The sequence below is a fragment of the Zingiber officinale genome, chromosome 9B, assembly GCF_018446385.1.
Source record: "Zingiber officinale cultivar Zhangliang chromosome 9B, Zo_v1.1, whole genome shotgun sequence".
Lineage (NCBI taxonomy): Eukaryota > Viridiplantae > Streptophyta > Magnoliopsida > Zingiberales > Zingiberaceae > Zingiber > Zingiber officinale.
Genome location: NC_056003.1, coordinates 30,317,042 through 30,340,109, shown reverse-complemented (window position 1 = coordinate 30,340,109; position 23,068 = coordinate 30,317,042). Strand labels below are relative to the sequence as shown.

The 23,068-nt window shown below is 35.1% G+C and overlaps 1 protein-coding gene across 1 annotated transcript; it reads left to right on the top strand.

The window, feature by feature from the left end:
• Nucleotides 1-4,834: 4,834 nt before the first annotated feature.
• LOC122024492 (ubiquitin carboxyl-terminal hydrolase 24-like) lies at nucleotides 4,835-9,170 on the top strand. The gene is made up of 7 exons (XM_042583136.1): nucleotides 4,835-4,971; nucleotides 5,896-6,549; nucleotides 6,635-6,822; nucleotides 7,376-7,623; nucleotides 7,703-7,845; nucleotides 8,460-8,633; nucleotides 8,745-9,170. Exons 1-7 carry the CDS (start codon nucleotides 4,957-4,959, stop codon nucleotides 8,928-8,930), a joined length of 1,608 nt encoding a protein of 535 aa, XP_042439070.1. The 5' UTR covers nucleotides 4,835-4,956; the 3' UTR covers nucleotides 8,931-9,170.
• Nucleotides 9,171-23,068: the final 13,898 nt, after the last annotated feature.

Sequence of the window (23,068 nt, the reverse complement as noted above, 5' to 3'; positions counted from 1 at the left end):
GTCAGAAGTTCCACCAACGTATACTCTCTTTTGTTCATGTTATAGTTCAGGCGGAACTGCTCAAAACTTCTGGGTAGCGTTTGGAGAATTATATCGACCTGGGTTTCCCCATCGATTTCTCCTTCAAGGACTTATATTTCATTCAGATAAGCCATCATTTTGAGGATATGATCCCTTACGGGTGTCCCCTCAGACATGGTGGCTGTCATTAGCTTTCTCATTGCATCTTGCCTTGTAGTCCGACTCTGGTGCCCAAAGAGTTCTTTGAGATTGTTCATTATATCATAAGCTGTTGGTAAATCTTGATGCTGATGTTGCAATACATTTGACATTGACGCCGAAATGTAACATCGCGCCATCTCATCAGCTTTTACCCATTTCTTATGATACTCAATCTCCTCTGGGGTAGAGTCACCGTCAGGTGCATCAGGGCAAGCCTCAGTCAGTACAAACTTATAGCTTTCAGCAGTAAGGACAATGTCCAGGTTTCTTTTCCAATCTATGTAGTTGGGTTTAGTAAGTTTGTTCTCTTTCAGTATAATGACCAATAGGTTGAAAGTCATCCTAAGAATCACAAAAATAACTTTGGTCAGGACTCTAAATTTAGAATAATATTGATTCATCAAATAATACTATTTTAAATTAACCAACTCCTCAAAACACCGTGAATTTTGTATGCCACGATAGTGTTGACGTATACAAATTCAACATTTGTAAAAGGATGGTGTAACCCATTAATTTTATTATCTTGTCAACCTAACTTTTTGACAAATAAAATTAATAGTTGGTTTCCTTCGGTCACACAAATAATAGCAGTGACTCCGATGGGGAGGATACTATTAGATGTGCCTAAGTGTATACCATTACTTGACACTAAGTCCATTAACAAGATTGTGCCCCTTCCGATGGGGAAGATCACACACTCTTAATTAATTTCCTATAGTCATCCAAATTGGAAGTTGGATCTAGTGATCCGCAAACAAACTCATCCGATATGGAGGAAGGCACTCAGAGCTAACGCGCAAGTTTGTTTGCATCACTTACAAACCAGTAATGGAGACCGTGGAATTTATTAAAATAAATCCCTCTCCCACTTAGTTATTTAAAGTGAGAAATTTTAAACTATCCTAGCATACATCATATGCATACACACACATCACAGTAAATAAAAGCAATAAATATGGAAATTGTTTTCCAACTATTATGGCCTTTTTCTGTTACTGTTCTCCATGTGCACCAACCCTAGCTGCTGCCATCTTTAGCCACCGCTATCGGGTTGAGTCGTCTCATCCATCTTGCCTCTTATTCCGCTGCGCCTCTGGTGCTCCAAAAGTACCACGCCTCGCAAGAATCCGATCCGCGACAAAAATAGAATTTTACATATATCGATCCTATATTCCTCGAGAGAATGCACATGTAATCTAGATCGAAAATAAAATTCTAAAATCCTAGGGCTAATACAGCTCCAGCTGTATTAGTTACATACAATCATGCACACACAAAATATTGCCCTTGACATGTCCAAGGGTCCAATCACACATAACATCAATAAGCCATAATAGTTGGAGCCTGCAACCAAAGAGTTAGCACATCCTACTATTATCCTGCCTAAATTATGTATGACATGTGCATAACCTATTTGAATTCTAAACACACAGAGGCAAATCCTAGCTCTGATACCAATTGTTGGTTAGTCCTAGGAAAACATACCGGTTCCACTGTACAAAAATTTTTGTACAAGTGTCGAACCTTTCCTTAAATAACCTATTGTGTTCTTTAGAAGTTAAATAACCTTTCCTTCTACTCCCACAAAATTTTCTATCATCATGTTAAAAAAGGAAATTTTGTTAGAGAAATTTTAAATTTTAAAACATGGTTTTAATTTTTAGAACTTTCCTTTTTTAACTTCTACTTTAGGAAAGAGAGCTTGTAAATTTTATAAGAGGATTTCTTCTTGTAAAATTTTTAAAAAAATTATATTTCCTTTATTCCCTTGATGAGGTGGTCAGCCACCTTGCTTGGTGTCCAAGCAAGGGGCCGGCCATAATAAAATAAATTAAAATCATCATAAAATCAAATTTGGTGATTGATTCAATCAAGAGGAAAGAAAAGGAAAAATAAAAAGGAAAAAGGAAAAACTCTTGAATGATTTTATTTTTTGTAAAAAGTTTTTCCTTATTTGCCTTGGGCAAGTAATATAAAAGAAGGGGTGAGGGGGACTTCATGAGACACAACTCTTATTCTCTTGCTTGGAGATCTCTTGGTGGTCGGCCCTCTCCCTTCTCCCTTTGCTCTCTTCTCCTTAGTGGTGGTGGTGGCCGGATTTTAGAGGAAGAGGAAGGAAGCTTTTGGGTGGTGTTCATCTTGGAGGATTGTCGCCCACACAACGTCCAAGGCGAGGCGAGGAATACGGCAGAAGATCTCGAGGTCATTAGCTTACAAAGAGAATGTATAACTAGTAATTTTCTTCTGCATCATACTAGTTATTTTCTTTGTAAGAATTCTAAATATAAGAGGCAATTAGACCTAGTTTATCGAATTTATTTTTCAAGTTTGTGTTTTCTTCTTTTTCAAATTTGTGATTCGATTGTTCTTTTTGGTTAACCTAGAGTTATTTAAGGAAATTAGCTTTCCTTAAAAGGCTTTGACTAGGCGGTGGTGGTTGCTCCTATATCCAAGAAGGTCATGTGCCTTGCCATGTAGTCCTGGAAGCCAATTTTGGAAATTAATATTTAATGGAATTAATAATATAGGTGGATTTGAATCAATAGTGTTAAGTTCCGCTTGCGATTCAAATCTAAACCATTAAGAACAAATAAGTTAAATTTGGAATCAATGATGTTAAGTTCCGTCTGTGATTCCTAATTTAACTTCTAAAGAACACAATAGATTATTTAAGGAAAGGTTCGACACTTGTACAAAAAATTTTGTACAGTGGAACCGGTATGTTTTCCTAGGACTAACCAACAGTGGAGAGGATGATGATACACCCGATCGACGTCTTTGCGTCATTATGATACTAGCTGATTGATGTAAACCCTAGAATCATTCAATGTTGGCGCGCGAACAATCCTGGTTTTTAATTGAACTGAAATGTTTGATGCCGCTTGAGAAACACTCGAGGTCACTAAACTAGTGTTTCACAAGAGGGAGCTACACTCGCATGTCACGAAGAAGGAAGTTACATTAATGATCGAATTTATTTTTTTTAAATCAAAGTTATTCAAAAATGTGGTTCGGATGTCTGGGAAATGATGACTGATCAGAGGAGATTGGTGGGAGAGTTATATTCGATATTATACATCACTTACCTGCACCTTTTGATAAATACCAAATGATGATACACCTTTTAGTAAATATAATATATCACATACGTCTTTTGATAAATTGTCGCATGAATAATATTTCATCATCACTTCAACTAAACTCGTTAAACCATCTAAACTGCCCAATCCATTAATTGAATCAAACGAACTGATTAGCTCAATATTTCTTTTGGCTAACTCGATCCATTCCCGAGTGACCAGCCTGCACGACTTGCTTCTGTTAATTGCCCCCATTTTAATTGGGCATTCTTACTAATAGGCTCGATTAAACTCCTGAGATATATGACATGACTCGATACTAAAATGATGCCAAAAAAAATGATAATAAGACTTTATGGAAGGAAGGTAAATCATGATATTAAACAATCTTCTACATGGAAAGAATTTATTCCCTAAATAAATAAACTCAGGATTTAAACACTGCACTTACAATACAAATTTATTATCCGAATATCAACTCAGTCATGCCAATGTAACAATTATTCCACTAGAACACTCAAATAAAATTGAGCCACCTAAAATGCCCAAATTGACTTGCAATTTGTCACACCTACATTAATCAACTCATCCAACCTGATCAATCCTACCAAACCGATTGATATACCTAAATCACTCAAATTGTTTTTCCGGTTCAGTCACGTGTAAGTAATTTTTAGTATTACTTAAATAACCTACTGCTCAAGTTTTTAAATACTCAAATCACATATATTTTCTATGGATGTGTCAGTCAGTTTAGTCTGATCGAATAACGAATAAACTTAGAGAATTCTAAATTATATCAAATCAAAAATTTTATATTCCTGAGAAATCTTCTTAACGTATTTATGTCTTCAAATCTAGATTTGATAGTGTGAATTGAGAAGATTGATTTTTTAAATTTAATAAAATTTATTATAAACTCATTATAAAATATAAGACAATGATATTCACTAATAAACATCATCACTTAATTCCTAGTACTTCTCTGATTAAAAAATAAATAAATTTTTGAATTTTCAAATGATATAGGTCCGCTCAATTTCTTCTAAAATTTATTGATAGATTTAGAGAATTTTGAATCATTTCAAATTAAAATCAATATATTTTTAAAAATCTTCTCAATATATCTATACCCTCAAATATAAATTGGATAATGTAAATTGAAAACGATAAATTTTTAAATTAGTAAAGTAAAAAGTTATAGATGAGTTCTCAATTTAATTTATGTTCTCGATTTAAGTTATTAAATTTAGATTATATAAATAAACTTAGATCACATACATAAATTAAGAAGGTATATACCTAAATAGGAGTATTTGAGAAATATATGCAATTTGAATATTATGAAAATATGATTCGTGGTATGTTAATACTGAAACTTGGGTAGCAAAATGCCGAATTTTTTTACGAAATTGGTTGAAATCCCCGCTTTTTTCTCAACCGGCCTAACCCGAAAATTTCGGTCCATCGGCCTCGTCCGGAATCGGGATCTCTAAATAAGCGCGCGCGTAGAGAGCGCCGTTAGGTCTCTCACGAACGTCACGAACCCCTTCGATCATCTCCTCCTCTTACTCTCACGACGGCGGCGGCGGTGCAGGCGCAAGGAGTGAAGGACTCATCGAACTCTGGATCTCGACAGCGAAGGCGTACGATGAAGCAACCTCCGGTGATCATCAATCCTGCTCTTCTCCCCTCATGTTTTTTCTACAGCTTTACAGTTTGCTCCTCTGCCATTCTTCTCCCTGTGTAATCGGTTTTTCGCTATCGCCACTTTTGCATCCTGGCGCATGGTACATTCCGTTAGAGACTTGATTTTGCTAATTGATTGGGCAAAGACTTGGGCCGTGTACGTTCAAAGGATGCTTGGCCGTGATAGTAGTTTCATTAGTTGTGTTCAAATTATATTCCTTCAAAATTCACAACCGCATCAGATTTTTTTTAAGAAAAAAAAAAAAAGCTACCGTAGGAAACTAATTGGTTCGGTACAAGCCAACCAGGCCCATTCCTAGACAGGCGCCAAACCTGACAGTCACAGGTCCTGCTGAGCACGACCTGTGATGTAAAAGGATCCTAGGAGATTGCTAGTAAGGGTGGTAGGGGAAAGAGGAGATTAAGTATATATTTGCTGATGCAACATATATATGTAATTTTACAATGATGTTTTGTATTCTGTTTTTTTTAAAAAAAATATTTCCATTTTAATGCATTTTTATTATTCTATTGGCCAAATTTAATATTGATGATTCAGTCTGACAGTTCTAACTAATATTTTCTTGTGTTGCTGTTGATCCTGACTGTTTTATAATCTGGATAGGCGATCATTGTTCATTGAAATTTGTAGTTATTGCAAGTTGAATTCCAAATCATCTTATCTACTTTTGTATGGTTTAATTCTATAATTCTGCAACAATGTGGAAAAACCATGTGCATTCCATAGTAGATAAAATTTCTTCATCTTGTTTTTTTTTTAGTTTTGCTTCTCCTTTTATTCAATTGGGAAATGTATCTGTTATAGTGGGATTTGCAATGTAAGTTTGAAGTTGTGCGCTGTTATATTGTTCTTATTCTTAGGCTTGATTGGTCAATGCAGGTTTTAGTCTTTGGTTCTTTCACCAAAGCCGAGTCTAAGTTCTTCAAGAAACAGTCAGTTGAAGATGATTCACTTCTTGTAGAAAATCAAGGATTGCAGTTTGGATCCTCAAACTTTCGAAGTTTATACAAAGGCTCTGCTAGTGAAACTATAAAAGTCAATTCATCTGTAAATTCAAAAGGTGTCCAAATTTCAAATTTTTTAATTGCAAACGGCCAAGTATGCACTACTTCATCAGCAGCTAAGTATGATGGAAAACCTGTGAATACAAGAACCCAATCAAATGGATGCACCAGTAGATGTTCCTCCCACTCTATAGGAGTTGCTGAAAATGGGCACTATAACTCTGATTTAGCTTCTTCTCGAGAATCTGACCATGGAATTACAAGAGAAACTACTCTAGCAAGCCCAAAAGGTGGGTTCCAAGCATCAAAAAACCATAGTGTGCTTTCTGATTCAGGGGCAGCTCCAACTCCCACAGTGGAAACTCTGGAAATTACTAGTAAGAAAGAACAAGTAGTCGAATGCTTATTGCCCCGTGGACTAGTAAATTCTGGAAATATATGTTTTTTAAATGCAACAATGCAAGGACTTCTCGCCTGTGCACCGTTTGTTCAACTTTTGCAGGAGTTAAGGAATCAAAGTATCTCAAAGGTCTAAACCACTTGAACCATTATACCAGCTCTCATGTAGTCTTTATCTTTTTATAATCTATTCCTTATTTCTCTTCCTGTTGCAGATTGGCTTTCCGACATTGCATGCAATTGTTGATTTTATATGTCAATTTGACATGCCGGATGATTCAAGACTGACTACCAATGGAAAGGGAGTTATCAATACTGGGAAGGCTTTTAGCCCGACTATGTTTGATGCTGTTTTAAAAGGTTTTACTCCAGACTTGCCAGCTGGAATATTTGGCAGGCATAGGTGTGACCTTGCTCTTTTTTGGATATTTTTAATTGAATGAATTACATAACTCTTTATTTCTATCCATTGATTGTTTAACTTTAATCATTGAATGAATTTCTGTTAGTCTTATGACAAATATGAATAGAATGTAAAATGGTTTAACATCATAGACTAGTCAATCTTTGTCTTGCAAGAGATGTTTGGCATTCTTCTATGTATTGTTTGACATTCTTCCTTTATCATATGAAAGTGACATAGTTATAATATTTATTTATGAGAGCGAAAGAGAGGTGAAAGGGAGTAGAATAACATGCCAATGGAGCTTAATTTTCATCAGCTAATATCTATCTCATGTTCACATATGATATACATCAACTATTTGGGTAGACTGAGAAATCACTCAATTATATGAACTGTTGTGAATGCCTCCAAGTTTTGTTTGAGAGGGAGTACTCCTAGACATTAAGTTCTTCATATGCAAGCTGTGTTTTCTACTTACTCCAGAATACCTGAGTGCCCTTCAATTTCATTGCTGTTGTTTTTGTAAACTCATCAGATATCACTTTTGCAGACAAGAGGATGCTCAGGAATTCTTGAGTTTTGTCATGGATCAAATGCATGATGAATTGTTGAAGCTTGATGGTCATTTATCAGATTCTAGTGGGGGCAAGACACCAATTGTTTCTTCTGCTGATGAAGATGGCTGGGAAACTGTTGGACCAAAGAACAAATCTGCAGTCACTAGAACTCAGAGTTTTGTTCCTTCACGGCTAACTACAATTTTTGGGGGTCAGTTAAGGAGCCTTGTGAAGACGACAGGTAAGAAGTCGCTTAATAACATGTATTTGATGATTTAAATCTTAGGATCCATCTCTTTGATTTAAAACATCTGTTCCAGGCAACAAGGCTTCGGCAACAATTCAGCCATTCCTTTTGCTCCATCTTGACATTTTCCCGGATCATGTTCACAGCATTGAGGATGCACTACGCTTATTTTCTGCACCTGAAACTATTGAAGGATATAAAGCATCACATGGCAAGGTTGCTTTTATGTCCACTAGCCTTTTGTATAAAGCTGAATTACTGTGTTGGAATGTTTTTTACTACAAACTTAGATTGAATTTTGGTGAAGATATGAAGAATGTTTTTCAACAACTGGACGTTCATATTTTTCTCGTCATTGAGTTCCTGATAATTGAGAAGTTGAATACATCAAGTCTTTAATTAATTGCAAAAGTAGTATCATGATAGTTTTACTAGTTCCAGAAACACACTCCTTTTGCAATTAAGAAAATATTTTTAATTCCAGAATATATATGATAAAGGAAGATCATACATCATATTAACATTAACAACCAATTCAAGTAATTTCTCGCTGCAATTGTCAATATGTTGTATTAGATTTCCAGCTCCATTTCTACCTTTGCAAAGAAAAAAAAACACCATACCTGATGTTTTTTCTCTTATGTTTACCTTGCTCAAGTTCCTTTTCCTTATGTTCTTCCTGATTTCTTCAACGTAATATCAATTTCAGCCTCATTATCATTAGATTGATCGGCATCTTTGAAATTAACTTAGTTCTTCCATACAAAATCACATTCATGCTAATAGTTTACCTAGTTTTGATTTGCTGAGTTTTCTCTTGGTTGGTGCAGGCTGGGGTGGTAAATGCCAGTAAATCAGTGAAAATACAAACGCTTTCCAAGATATTGATACTGCATTTAACAAGATTCAGCTACGGAAGCAAAGGAAGCACAAAATTGAACAAGCCTGTCCATTTCCCATTAGAGCTTGATATTGGCCGCGAACTACTTGTTTCCCTGTCAGAGGTCTATTTTTTTCCTATTTATTCATCATTTACCTTATTATTCTCCTGTTTGTCTCTTCTTGTTTTTGTTATTTAGCCCACTTCACGAACAAGATCCTTCATTTCCTTGCAGCGAAGAAGATACGAGCTTGTGGCAACCATAACGCACCATGGGCGAGAACCAACAAAGGGCCACTACACTGCCGATGCAAGGCATGGCTGTGTATGGCTTCGGCATGATGATGCATCTGTTACGGCTGTTAATACAAAAAATGTCTTGCACGACCAGGCTTATGTTCTTTTCTATAAGCAAATGTAGTGATGCATGTCCTATTTAACTTGTTGATCCGGTCTCCAATTGCCATTGTACATGAAAACAGAGGTTGAGATCGGAATTAATTATGTGTTTACATGTAGAACTCTCATCGGTGTTTGCCCATGTTTGTTTATTTTAACTGTGTATCATGAGTTGGGCAGGATCAGAGCTCATTTTTCCATAGCAAATGTATACTAACCTAGAAACAATTTGTACACACTTATACAAGAGTTGTTTTTTTTAGTTTGTGTGATCTTGAGGTTGCTTGGTTTGATAATAGATTTATCATTTGTTTGAGCTTAGATCTGATTCGCTCGAACCAATAACATAGCATTTGTGATTGTGTGGTAGCCTTGAGCATCTGTTTCTTGCTAGATTTTCATTCAAGCAAATTATTATTTGCCTTTGTGTTTGTCAATTTGAATGGTTTTTTTTGACTAGTGCTAAATAGCCCTTCGGCCCATAAAAATTTTGATCGACTGTTAGGATAAATTTAAAAGTGTCCATGACAAGCTGCCCGCCCAATATTTTCTTAGATGAAATCTAAAATGCACGTTTAGAAGCAGCTTTTAGTAGATGAGCCAAAGTATAAAATATTAAATCTTCTTATATTTTTTATCTTTGAATGATATTATTTATGGCCATTTTCTGATGCAAAATGCACAGAGAGGGGACGAAGCAGAGGGAAAAAATATTATTTGTACTGAATAATTTTGAATTTTGATATATATATATATATAGTAACCTATGTATCCGTCTATTCAAATTGATTAATTTTATATGTGACCGATTCTAGTCTACGAAAGCTATCCACCGAATAAAATTGAAAAGAACTCGTGACAGCTCATTTAAACGGTCAACGTTCTTAGATTTTTATCGTTCCGTTGGGGAAACAAATCTTCATAGTATGATGAGATTTAAATTTTAAATGTCTATCGATAGATAACTGTATATATATTTTTTAAAAAAATAATATATATAATTCATTCTAAAATTTATTGTTATCTTATAATGAAATTATATTAATTAAAGTATTTTAGTATTAAAATACTAAAGTAGAGTCATTAAGGTAAAGTACCTGACTTGGTCTTTGAAAATCTGAATTGTTTGGATTTTCGAGTGTCACCCTTATGGCTTCCTTATGAAAAAAATTAATTTAATTTAATATTATATTTATCTTAGTAAAACAAACTAAGAAAAGTATATTTTTTAACATTGTCAGCCTAAAATATTTATAGAAACTTCTTTGATCATAGTATTATCAATTCTAAGATGTGGGACTAAAGAAAACTATATTTTTTTATATAAAACAACCAGAGAAAATTAATGATGAGAAAAATTTATAATAATATGTCGGAGCTGAATCTCGAACTCTACATCACTAATTGTTTCGCTTGTGTAATTATTAATAAATCTTAGAATTATTTTTAGTGTGAATAGAAAAAAAGATATTAACGTAAATTCATTTTAGGTTTCATCAAAGTTAGTTAGTAAAGGGGAAAGATTTTTAATAAAATAATAAGATATATAACAGTAAGTTTTGGAATGGACAATCATGATGTATTTAATGTTGGTCCCCGTGGGTGTTTTGATGTGATCAACCAAGTTGGTTAAGTCCTGCCTTGTTTGATCCCTGTGTCTGAGTGTGCAGGAGCTTAGGAGCGCAGGAAGTCGAGCGAAAGACGCAGCTAGCGAGAAGGACGGCACGGGAAGGGAGTCGACGGGCTCGGTGCGTCCGAAGGACGAGAGAGCTGCGGAAGAGTACTCCGGTGGACGAGAAGAACGTACGCGACATTCGAGGGACGAGAAGCCGGACGGAAGCCTGCTCGAGGATAAGGCCGAAAATTGGGTTCGGGTGAGCCCTATTTCGGTTAGCCGGAATCACCCAAAAGAACGAGACTTCGGAAGACGAAGCAAAGAAGCAACCAAGCTAGCTGGCAGCTTTTCCAGCTTGGAGGGGCCTCCATCAGGCTTGGAGGGGCCTCCATCAGGCTTGAAGGCGCCTCCAGCTTGAGGGCGCCTTCAACCCCTGTTGAAGGCGCCTCGGACCCGGTAAAAGTGAACGTTGAGCTGTTTGGATAAAGTTTTATCCCTTTCTCGTTGGAGGCGCCTTGGACCTTGTTGGAGGTGCCTTGGACCCTCGGGATAGACTTTCCAGGAGCTATATAAAGGCCCCTGGAGCTAGGAAAGAAATAACAACTCAAACAATCAATTCTGTAGTCTTTCTTAGCAACTTGTGAGCGTTTTAAATGTGTAAAAGGCTTCTCCGCCTTCAGCAAAGGAGATCTTCTACTGCGCCTTTCTTACTGCCCTGGATTAACAACCCTCTTGGTTGTAACCAGGTTAAATTCCTGTCTCCTTTTATTTCTTCTCTTAATTTTATTATAGTTGCTTATCTTTGAGTTGAAAGATCTGAGGAGGGTATCGTTTTAATTTTTCAGAAGCAATTCACCCCCCTCTTGCCGGCCTCCGCTGCACCTACAATTGATATCAGAGTCAGACCGCCTCAAAAGGACTAATCGCCGACTGAAGCACAATGATCAAGACGATGGCCGGAGCAAATATTCATCCTACAAAGTTCGACGGGGATTTCACTACATGGAAGTGAAAAATGGAGGTATTTTTTAAAACTGAATTTGATATACTTTTAATAATGAAATATGGATATGCAGCGCCGAAAGATAAAGAAGAAAACACGTGGAGCAAGAAGGAGCAAGCCGATTTTGTCGCCAACGGAAAGGCTGAGTTCCACCTGCTCAGCGTTCTGCCACCTCAGGAGGTAAATCGGATCTGAAGCTACGACTCCGCGAAAGATCTCTGGGAAAAATTCCTGGAGCTTCACGAAGGTACCTCTGAAGCGAAGCTAGCGAGGCGCGACATTCTCTGGACCCAGTTGACGAACCTCCGGATGAACCAAGGCGAGAAGGTAGTGCAACTCCAAGCGAGGATTAAAGAACTGATCACGCAATTAAGCAACCTTGGAGAAGAAGTAACTGTTGGAACCCCAAGGTGTTTTGATGTGATCAAACAAACTAAGTTAGGTCCTGCGTTTGTTTAACCCTTGTGTCTAAGTGTGCAGGAGCTTAGGAACACAGGAAGTCGAGCGGAAGACGCAACTAACGAGAAAGACGGCACGGGGAGAGAGCCGACGGGCTCGGTGCGTCCGAGGGACGAGGTGTCCGCGGAAGAGTACACCGGTGGACGAGAAGAATGTGCGCGGCGTTCGAGGGATGAGAAACCGGGAAGGAAGGCTGCTCGAGGAGAAGGCCGGAACTTGGGTTCGGGTGAGCCCTATTCCGGATGGCCGAGATCACCCAAGCTAGCGGAGCCGGAGTTGAAAACCTGGACCGAGACGAGCTGAACCGAAGCAGAGCGACCGGACGGAAAAAAGTCAACCAGAGTTGACTTTTGGGGTCCGGGGCGCCCGGAGCTGACCAAAAAGAAGGCACTCAAAGCAACGTGGGACGACTCCTCGGACGAATCAGAGGAAGAAGAGCAGAAACATCAGAGCCACCTCGCACTGATGGCCCGCGAAGCCGAAACAGAAAACGAGTCGGAAGATGAAGACGGGTCTGAACCCGAAACAAGCCACGAGTCCGTACTCGTTTCCGAAGGCCCGAATGAGGTATATTTTAATTTAAACAAAAAAAATTTTAGAATTATTTCCTGTTTAAATAGTAAATTAACTAAATCAGAAAATGAAAACAAATCACTTCTTGAGGAAAATCAAAACCTCAAGGAACAAATCAAAAATTCAAATCCAACTCAAGATCTAACACTTGAGGAGGAGAATTTATCACTAAAAAATGAGATTAACAATTTAAAAGAAATGTTAGAAAAGTTCACAACAAGATCAAAAAATTTAGACTTAATCCTAAATAATCAAAAAGCATGTTATAATAAAACCGGACTAGGATATAAATCGAATTCAAATAAAACCTTCAAATCATTAATAACCCAATACAAATCAACCAATCTAGCTTGGGTTCCGAAAGCGTGTCTGACCACGCAAGTAGGACTTAATCAATATTATATACCTAAAGAAAAAATATATTATATAAAATCGAATAAACCAAACCAAAATCCAAAATACAAACCTAAATCAAATTCAAAATCTAAAAATCAACAAAATTATCACCAAGTTAACCATAACTATAAAAAGAATCGACACAAGCCTAAAATCAAAATTTAAATTAATGGCCAATAATTCAGGGGGAGGCTCCAGAATAGCTGGCACCTCCAAAACTAACTTACCCGACAGGGTAACCCAAAACAAACTAACCCGGCAGGGTAATTAGAATTAGAGACCAAGTTTAACTTGAATCATGGTACTGGTGAAGTTTTTGGATGATAGTACGTTAGGGAAGCTTGGGCATCGCATGTCTAGAAAGATATGGCTTCGATCTGGTGCATTTGGCCAAGTGGAACTGACCGAAGCAACCCTTAAATGAATCCTAACCAGTTAGACCAAGATTTAGTACTAAGTTCCGTGGATAGGACTATTAGAAAAACCTCGAAAGGTTGGTTACTTCTAATGATGTCCATGTGACTCACCAAACTTAGAAGTTTATCCGAAGAATACCTATTTGTGGAAACCAAAGCTAAATCTGAATCTAACACACGTTAAACCAAAACTCCATAATTAAAAATCCAATTTTATCTCACGAAATCATAGGATTCCCTGATTGAAAATATAGATCGGGTGAGATGAATAAGGCTTCAATCTTAATTTTAAACTTAAAAATTAATTTCAAAATTTTTAAACTTAATTTCAAAATTTTAATTTTAAAACTTAAAAATTAATTTGAAGATTTTATTTTTAAAACTTAAAAATTAATTTCAAAATTTTATTTTTAAAACTCAAAAAATTAATTTCAAAATTTTATTTTTAAACTTAAAAATTAATTTCAAAATTTTATTTTTAACTTAAAAAAATTAATTTCAAAATTTTAATTTTAAAACTTAAAAATTAATTTCAAAATTTTATTTTTAAACTTAAAAATTAATTTCAAAATTTTTAAACTTAATTTCAAAATTTTAATTTTAAAACTTAAAAATTAATTTCAAAATTTTATTTTTAAAACTTAAAAAATTAATTTCAAAATTTTATTTTTAAACTTAAAAATTAATTTCAAAATTTTTAAACTTAATTTTAAAATTTTAATTTTAAAACTTAAAAATTAATTTCAAAATTTTATTTTTAAACTTAAAAATTAATTTCAAAATTTTTAAACTTAATTTCAAAATTTTAATTTTAAAACTTAAAAATTAATTTCAAAATTTTAATTTTAAAACTTAAAAAATTAATTTCAAAATTTTATTTTTAAACTTAAAAATTAATTTCAAAATTTTAATTTTAAACTCAAAAATTAATTTCAAATTTTTAATTTTAAAACTTAAAAATTAATTTCAAAATTTTTAAACTTAATTTCAAAATTTTAATTTTAAAACTTAAAAATTAATTTCAAAATTTTATTTTTAAACTTAAAAATTAATTTCAAAATTTTAATTTTAAACTTAAAAATTAATTTCAAAAATTTAATTTTAAACTTAAAAATTAATTTCAAAATTTTAATTTTAAAACTTAAAAAATTAATTTCAAAATTTTAATTTTAAAACTTAAAAAATTAATTTCAAAATTTTATTTTTAAACTTATAAATTAATTTCAAAATTTTAATTTTAAACTCAAAAATTAATTTCAAAATTTTAATTTTAAAACTTAAAAATTAATTTCAAAATTTTTAAACTTAATTTCAAAATTTTAATTTTAAAACTTAAAAATTAATTTCAAAATTTTATTTTTAAACTTAAAAATTAATTTCAAAATTTTATTTTTAAACTTAAAAATTAATTTCAAAATTTTAATTTTAAACTTAAAATTTAATTTCAAAATTTTAATTTTAAAACTTAAAAATTAATTTCAAAATTTTAATTTTAAACTTAAAAATTAATTTCAAAATTTTAATTTTAAAACTTAAAAATTAATTTCAAAATTTTAAACTTAAAAATTAATTTCAAAATTTTTAAACTTAATTTCAAAATTTTAATTTTAAAACTTAAAAATTAATTTCAAAATTTTATTTTTAAACTTAAAAATTAATTTCAAAATTTTATTTTTAAACTCAAAAATTAATTTCAAAATTTTAATTTTAAACTTAAAAATTAATTTCAAAATTTTAAATTCAAAATTTTAAACCTAATCTCCAAAAAAAAAAAAAAAAAAAAGTCAAAAACTAGGGGCGGGCGCCCCTGGTAACTACTATCTTCTGATAGTTAGTTAGTATCTAATTGGTTAGACAGCTGTTTAAATTTAAGTATCAAGTTCAGGGGGAGAAATCAATTATAATTTTGTGTGTTTGAAAAATGCTTTTTAAAACTAACTTATGTTTTATCATTAGCTTACAAAAAGTTAAAATTAACTAAGTATTTGAAAAACTGGATCCCACCTAATTTTCAAACCTGATTTAAAAAGTTGACTATTAAAAATTAAATTTAGCTTTTATCAAATCAGCCTTAAAAAAATTTTTTGGCAAAATTTAATCTTACTTGTTTAACTTTTGTTTTGTTTTGAAAAATTGAATTTGAAAAATTAAACTCAGTGTTTTGTTCACCTGTTGAAAAGAAAAAGAAATTTACCTTTTGAAAAGTTGAAAAAAAACCTGATTTAAAATTTTTTCACGCTTGAAAAGTTAAATTTATACTTTTCAAAATTCAACTTGTCTCCCCCAAGTCACCTTGATTTTTTCCTTGGTTTTAAAAATTGTTTTCTTAAACCAAACTCAGATTTTTTCAAGATTAGCTGTGATCATTTTTACAGTAACTCTACACTATGATTGTTTACCCTTGTTTTTTGATGAATGCCAAAGGGGGAGGATTAGGTGGTTAAGTTAGATAAACCAAATTGAAAACACTAAAACTAACTGTAAAACCAATGTACCTGGTTTTTTCGTTCTTTCACTAACTTAACCAAGTTGTCATTCTATCAAAAAGGGGGAGATTGTTGGTGCGGGTAGCACTAACGGTCTAACCCAGGTTTTGATAAATGACAAATAGGTTAAGTTAATTTTGTTGTTGTCTGACACTTTGATCAAGTGTGCAGGAGAAGTCCAGACAGGTCGATAGGCTGACCGGATGTCTGGCACGAAGTCCAGCCAGGTCGACGGGCTGACCGGATAGCTGGCGAGAAGTCCAAGCGGGTCGATGGGCTGACCGGACGCTTGGCGAGAAGTCCAAGCGGGTCGACGGGCTGACCGGACGCTTGGCGAGAAGTCCAAGCGGGTCGACGGGCTGACCGGACGCTTGGCGAGAAGTTAAGACGGGTCGACGGGCTGACCGGACGTCTGGCAGGTAAGTGAGGTAAGTCACTGGAGGGGAGTGACTGCGAGGACGCGTTCCCGGGAAGGGAACATTAGGCGTCGATCCGGCTTAGATCCATTTCGGATGTCTAAGTCGAGATCGTGACTAGATTCCGGTCTCGGAAAGACGGAATCTAAGTCATACTATTTGTGCTAATTCTTACTATGATAAAATGTGCTAACAATCTGTGTTGCAGGATATATATTGCCTCGGACTAACTTTGTTTTGCAGGAAAAAGGAGTTTTCTGGAACAAGGTGGTCCGGGCGCCCGGAGGGGATCCGGGCGCCCGGAAGTCAAATTATATCCAAACCAAGTCGTCACCACGTGGAGCATCTCGGTTTGAGCAGCTACGTCACATTCCAGGCGCCCGGAAGGAATCCAGGCGCCCGGAACAGCATATAAAAGAAGCCCCAGGCAGGATCTTCAGAATCAATTATCAATCAATCTGAGAACTCTTCTACTGCTGGTCTTGCTGCTCGACGTTCAGTGCGACGCCAACAAAGCTCCGACAAAGTGCTCCTTCGGTTCTTATTTAATTTCCTTGTCGGTATTGCTTTATTTTCACTAGCAGTTCCTGTGTTCATTTTTGTAATTATATTCGAATTGTTAGTGATTGCCCAACGAAAGTGGTCAAGGACCACGGGCCTTCGAGTAGGAGTCATCACAGGCTCCGAACGAAGTAAAAAATATTTGTGTCTATTTTACTTTTCCGCTGCGTTTATACTCTAAATTTTCGAATCGATATTCACCCCCCCCCCCCTCTATCGACTCTAACGGTCCTACACGTACATGGTAAGAAATTTTAAAAAGTTTTTTAGATCTAATAAATTCAAAGAAATGCAGAGTAAAAAGAATCCAAGAAATAGAAGAAGAATGCGTTGCTACCAGTGTCAAAAGGAAGGACACCTAAAAGAAGATTGCCCAGAACTAAAGAATGACAAAGGCAAGATTCCCAAGAAGCACAAGAACCTAAAAGCTACTTGGGACGACACTTCTTCATCTGAGTCCGAGATTCAAGAATATGCCGGGATAGCACTGATGGCAAGCTACGAAGGACAAAGTACATCAGAACCCAGTATCGATGAAGGGGGAGCGACCTCAGATGAAAGTAGCGAATCAGGGGGAGATTCAGGCTTCAAGTCTGATATGGTAAGTGAGGTATGCCTCTTATCCCCTGATGAACTTTACTTTGGTATTAAGGCAATAGCAAAATCCATGTATAAATTAGAAAATAAAAATACCAAATTAGAAAATGAAATTTTAGAAATAAAAAGAATTTTGGCAAAATCATGTCTTTTAGAGGATTTTGAAAAATTGAAAATTGAAAATGAAAAACTAAAAGAAGAAATAGAAAGATTGAAAAAAATCTAATGGTTCAAATATTTCTACTTTTAGAAATTATAGAGGTTTAAATTAGTATTATAGATTTCATCAAAGTCAAATTAGAAATATATCAAAAATCTATGTACCTAGGAAATACTTGGTTAATCCTATAGGTAGGAACCTCTACTGGGTTCCAAAAACCTATTTAATTTAAAATTAAAATTAGGCTTAGCATTTTCAGCAAGGAAATTAAACAACTAATTTCATTATGAGGCTTTGTCTAAGGAAGTGGTTGTTGCTCCAATAACCAAGAAAGTCTAGTGTCTCGTCACGACCTGGAAGCCAAGTATCGAAATGAAAAGTTTAATTGACTAACTGAAAAAGCATTAATTTAAATTACTTAATGCTTTAAAAGAGTTATTCAATTTGTATTAGAAAATATTTTAAAAAAAATTTGACTTAGAAATTTTTAAAATTGACTTAGAATTTATTTTAAATTGACTTAGAATTGTTTCTTATGAATATTAACTTAGAAATTTTTTTTCTGAAAATAAAAAAAAATTAGGAAATATTGAAATAAGTTTCAAACTTAAAATTTAAAAAAAAAAATTAGTTAACACTTATGACTGTTTTTTTTCTGAAAAATGTTTTACTTAAATTTTTTTTCTTCGAAAGAAAATTTCTGAAGAGTGTCTTTACTTAGACAATTTTTTAAAAAAATTTACACTTAAAATTTTTTTTTTTAGAATTTACCTTAGACTTGTTTATAACCCCGATTTTTATGTGATCAAAGGGGGAGAAGTATGTTAAGTCTAGGGGGAGGTAATATAATTTTTCAATTGAAAAATACTTGGACTTATTTGAATATAAATTGTTTTTATTGCATATGTTTACCCTAACTTAACTTGGGTTGCTCACATCAAAAAGAGGGAGATTGTTGGAACCCCAAGGTGTTTTGATGTGATCAAACAAGCTAAGTTAGGTCCTGCGTTTGTTTAACCCTTGTGTATAAGTGTGCAGGAGCTTAGGAACACAGGAAATCGAGCGGAAGACGCGACTAACGAGAAGGACGGCACGGGGAGAGAGCCGACGGGCTCGGTGCGTCCGAGGGACGAGGTGTCCGCGGAAGAGTATACCGGTGGACGAGAAGAACGTGCGCGGCGTTCGAGGGACGAGAAACCGGGAAGGAAGGCTGCTCGAGGAGGAGGCCAGAACTTGGGTTCGGGTGAGCCCTATTCCGGATGGTCGAGATCACCCAAGCTAGCAGAGCCGGAGTTGAAAACCCGGACTGAGACGAGCTGAACCGAAGCAGAGCGATCGGATGGAAAAAGTCAACCAGAGTTGACTTTTGGGGTCCGGGGCGCCCGGAACCCTCCGGGTTGCCCGGACCGAAGATATTGACCAGATCGAGTCAAACTCGATCTGAACGTTGGAGGATAAAGTTTTATCCCCCCAGGGCGCCCGGAACCCCTTCGGGGCGCCCCGACCAGTGTTATAAATATAGCACTGGTTTGCACAGATCATTCAACTCACTTGTAATTTATTTTTCTCTGTGCTTTATTTTCTTTTGTACTGTCAACGCTGTAAGAGGCTACTCCGCCCAGAGGAGAATCAGATAGAGCGTCATCTTTGCCTTGGATTAGCAATCCTCTGATTGCAAACCAAGTAAACCCTCTGCGTCTATTTTAGATTCTGTTTATTTAGTCTCTGTTTCTTTTTAATTACAAGTTCCTTAAATTAGTTGAATATCCGAGAAATGTTTTGGTTTAATTTTTGTAGGGCAATTCACCCCTCCCCTCTTGCCGGCCTCCAAAGGGACCTACAGTAACGAACCGGGACTCGATCCGATACGCGCTCAACGCCTTCCCGAGAACTCAAAAATGGGCGTCCTTAGTAGATGCGTACTACATCTCTAAGGACTTCGAGATAAGTACTCTAGAACAATTATTTTCAACTTTTGAACTCCACGAATCTCGAATTGCAGAGCCCATTGGAGTAGAAAAGACAAGTCAGAACTTTGCTTTGAAGGCAAGAGCAAACGGTTCTGACTCCGAAGCCTCGGTCGACGAAAACGAGGCTGCATTAATGGTAAGACGATTTAATAAGTTTTTTAAATCTAACAAATTTAGATCGCAGAAGCAATGAGCGAAAAAGGAGAACGATTCGTTGCTACAACTGCAATGAAGAAGGGCACATCAAGGATGATTGCCCGAAATTAAAGAGCGAGCGGAAAGAAAAGGTCAAGTACAAGAAGCCAGAATCCTCCAAGCACAAGAACCTGAAGGCCACTTGGTCAGATTCGTCGTCTTCCGAATCAAACATCGAAGTCTTCTCGGGGTTAGCGCTAATGGCTAACCATCAGATAGAAGAAGAGTCAAGCTCAGAGATGAGCATAGATGAAGGGGGAGGAACATCTTCAGCAGAGAGCGACGATGAAGGGGGAGCGACACCGAGTTAGGTAAGTCAGGTACGCAATCTAACCCCCACTCAATCTTTTCGCTTTATTAAGTCTCTTTCTAAAGACTTATTCAAATTAGAAAAAAAGAAAATGTTGAATTAAAATTGAACCTAGCAAAAGCATGTCCGTTAGAAATGTATGATCATCTAAAATCAGAAAATGATAAATTAAAATTAGAAATTGAAAAATTGAAATCTGATGCATTTTTAAAAACAAATAAATTTCCAAATTCAAAATTAAAAATTTATGGAAAATTGAATTGGTACATTAGAAACCTTCAGGGTCAACTTAAAATAGTGCCCAAGAACTATGTACCCCCTAAATTTTTGAATAACCCTGTAGGAAGAAACCTCTATTGGGTTCCAAAATCTGTGCTAAATTAATTTAGTTTATTAAAATCTTACAGTAAGAAAATTAAACTTTGAATTTCTTTATGGAAGCTTTGTTTAAGGAAGTAGTTGTTGCTCCAATAACCAAGAAGGTCTACTGCCTCGCCACGACCTGGAAGCCGAAATATCAAAATGAAAATGTTTAATTAACTTTCTGATAAAAGCATTAAAATTAGAATTAAATAATGCTTTGAAAAATTTTTAAACATTTCCTTATAAATTCATTTTTATCTAGAGAAATGTCTCTTGAAAGTTTTATTTAGAATTTTTTTTTCAAAAATCAATTTTTTGACTTAGAAATTATTTTGAAAAATCCAAACAAATCATTTTAGTTAGAATTCTTTTGTCACTTAGAAATTTTACTTAATTTTTTTTTAAATTCCAAAAAAAAATTACTTAGACATTTTTCCATCGTAAATTAGAAATTTTTTCTAACTTAAAATTTTTTTTTTTGCTAAAACTTTTTCTGCTACCCCATTTTTATTGTGATCAAAGGGGGAGAGATAGGTACAAGTTTAAAAAAGTACATGTTTAGGGGGAAAGAGTTTTTTTTCAAAATTAAAAATATTTTTGGTTAACTCTTAATTTAGTAGTTGCAATTTTATTTATTGCAAACTGATGCTTAATATGTTAGTTTAGTAATTTCCTTTTAAAATTACTTTTTTGTCTATTTTTACCCTAACTTGAACTTGGGTTGATGCACATCAAAAAGGGGGAGATTGTTGGTCCCCGTGGGTGTTTTGATGTGATCAACCAAGTTGGTTAGGTCCTGCTTTGTTTGATCCCTATGTCTGAGTGTGCAGGAGCTTAAGAGCGCAGGAAGTCGAGCGGAAGACGCAACTAGCGAGAAGGACGGCACGGGAAGGGAGCTGACAGGCTCGGTGCGTCCGAAGGACGAGAGAGCTGCGGAAGAGTACTCCGGTGGACGAGAAGAATATACGCGACGTTCGAGGGACGAGAAGCCGGACGGAAGCCTGCTCGAGGAGAAGGCCGGAAATTGGGTTCGGGTGAGCCCTATTTCGGTTGGCCGAAATCACCCAAAAGAACGAGACTTCGAAAGACGAAGCAAAGAAGCAACCAAGCTGGAAAAGCTGCCAGCCAGCTTGGAGGCGCCTCCATCAGGCTTGGAGGCGCCTCCAGCTTGAGGGCGCCTTCAACCTCTGTTGAAGGCGCCTCGGACCCGGCAGAAGTGAACGTTGAGCTATTTCGATAAAGTTTTATCCCTTTCTCGTTGGAGGCGCCTTGGACCTTGTTGGAGGCGTCTTGGACCCTCGGGATAGACTTTCCAGGAACTATATAAAGGCCCCTGGAGCTAGGAAAGAAATAACAACTCAAGCAATCAATTCTATAGTCTTTTTTAGCAACTTGTGAGCGTTTTAAGTGTGTAAAAGGCTTCTCCGCCTTCAGCAAAGGAGATCTTCTACTGCATCTTTCTTACTGCTCTGGATTAACAACCCTCTTGGTTGTAACCAGGTTAAATTCTTGTCTCCTTTTATTTCTGCTCTTAATTTTATTATAGTTGCTTATCTTTGAGTTGAAAGATCCGAGGAGGATATCATTTTAATTTTTCAGAAGTAATTCATCCCCCTCTTATCGGCCTCCGCTGCATCTACATTCAATCACATCTTATTATTCTTTTATTTTTGTTATGTTATATAAAAAATTAAATTTTAATATAAGAAATGTTTAAGCTGTGTGCTAAATTTAGAACAAATTCAAAATAATCTCTAAACTATATAAAAAAACTCTAAATTTCAAATTTTTATACCATATTAAAATATATATATATATAAATCAAGTTAGATAATATTAAAAAAAATACTTCTCGATCGGGTCATGCCTAACATTCTCTGACCTCAGATCGCGTTCGATTTTTCTTGAGATGTCTCTGACTCCGCAGTCACTAACGTAGCTAGTCCTCATTCTCACTGCATCGTCGTCAATCGCATTCAGAACGGAGTGCGAAAAATTAAAAGGGGATTAATTTTTTTTAGATAATCAATTATAAAAAAGTATAAGCATTCATATAAATATATGAAATAATAATAATTTATATATATATTCTAATTTTTAATAAAGAAATAATAATAATTTAACTTACTATAAAAATATTAAAATAAAACTATAATATAAATCAACTTATACAAAAGTAGAGTAACACGTACTATTCTAAAACTAAACTATAATTTAAAATAACTTATAAAAAAAGAGCAACATATACAATTTCAAAATTTTCACTTGTTCATCTATAGTATGTTCTGTAGCAATAAAACTTGCAAAAATGAAAAACAAAACTACTTTAATCATTATAATACAATTAGTAAGATAAAAATAGATATAAAAATCATTGTTTTGAGCGAAGCTTCAATTGAAAGAAATAGATACAAAAAATTAATCTAGGGTTTCTAATTTTTTTTCCTTATCACCGTTTCGGGCAAAGTTTCAATTGTCGTTTGGGACTTCGACGTTTCAGACGAAGCTTCAATTGAAGGCTTGGGGCTTCGGGATTTCGGACGTAGGCTCAGGGCTTCGGCGTTTCAGACACAGCTTCAAAGTTCAATCGCCACCAGCGCTTGGGGCTTCAGCATCGGATGGGCTAGTATTTCTAACTTT

Coding starts and splice junctions, on each gene's coding strand:
- LOC122024492 (XM_042583136.1), top strand. Junction 7,624..7,702: donor GAGCCTTGTGAAGACGACAG/GTAAGAAGTCGC, acceptor CATCTGTTCCAG/GCAACAAGGCTTCGGCAACA. Junction 7,846..8,459: donor ATAAAGCATCACATGGCAAG/GTTGCTTTTATG, acceptor TGGTTGGTGCAG/GCTGGGGTGGTAAATGCCAG.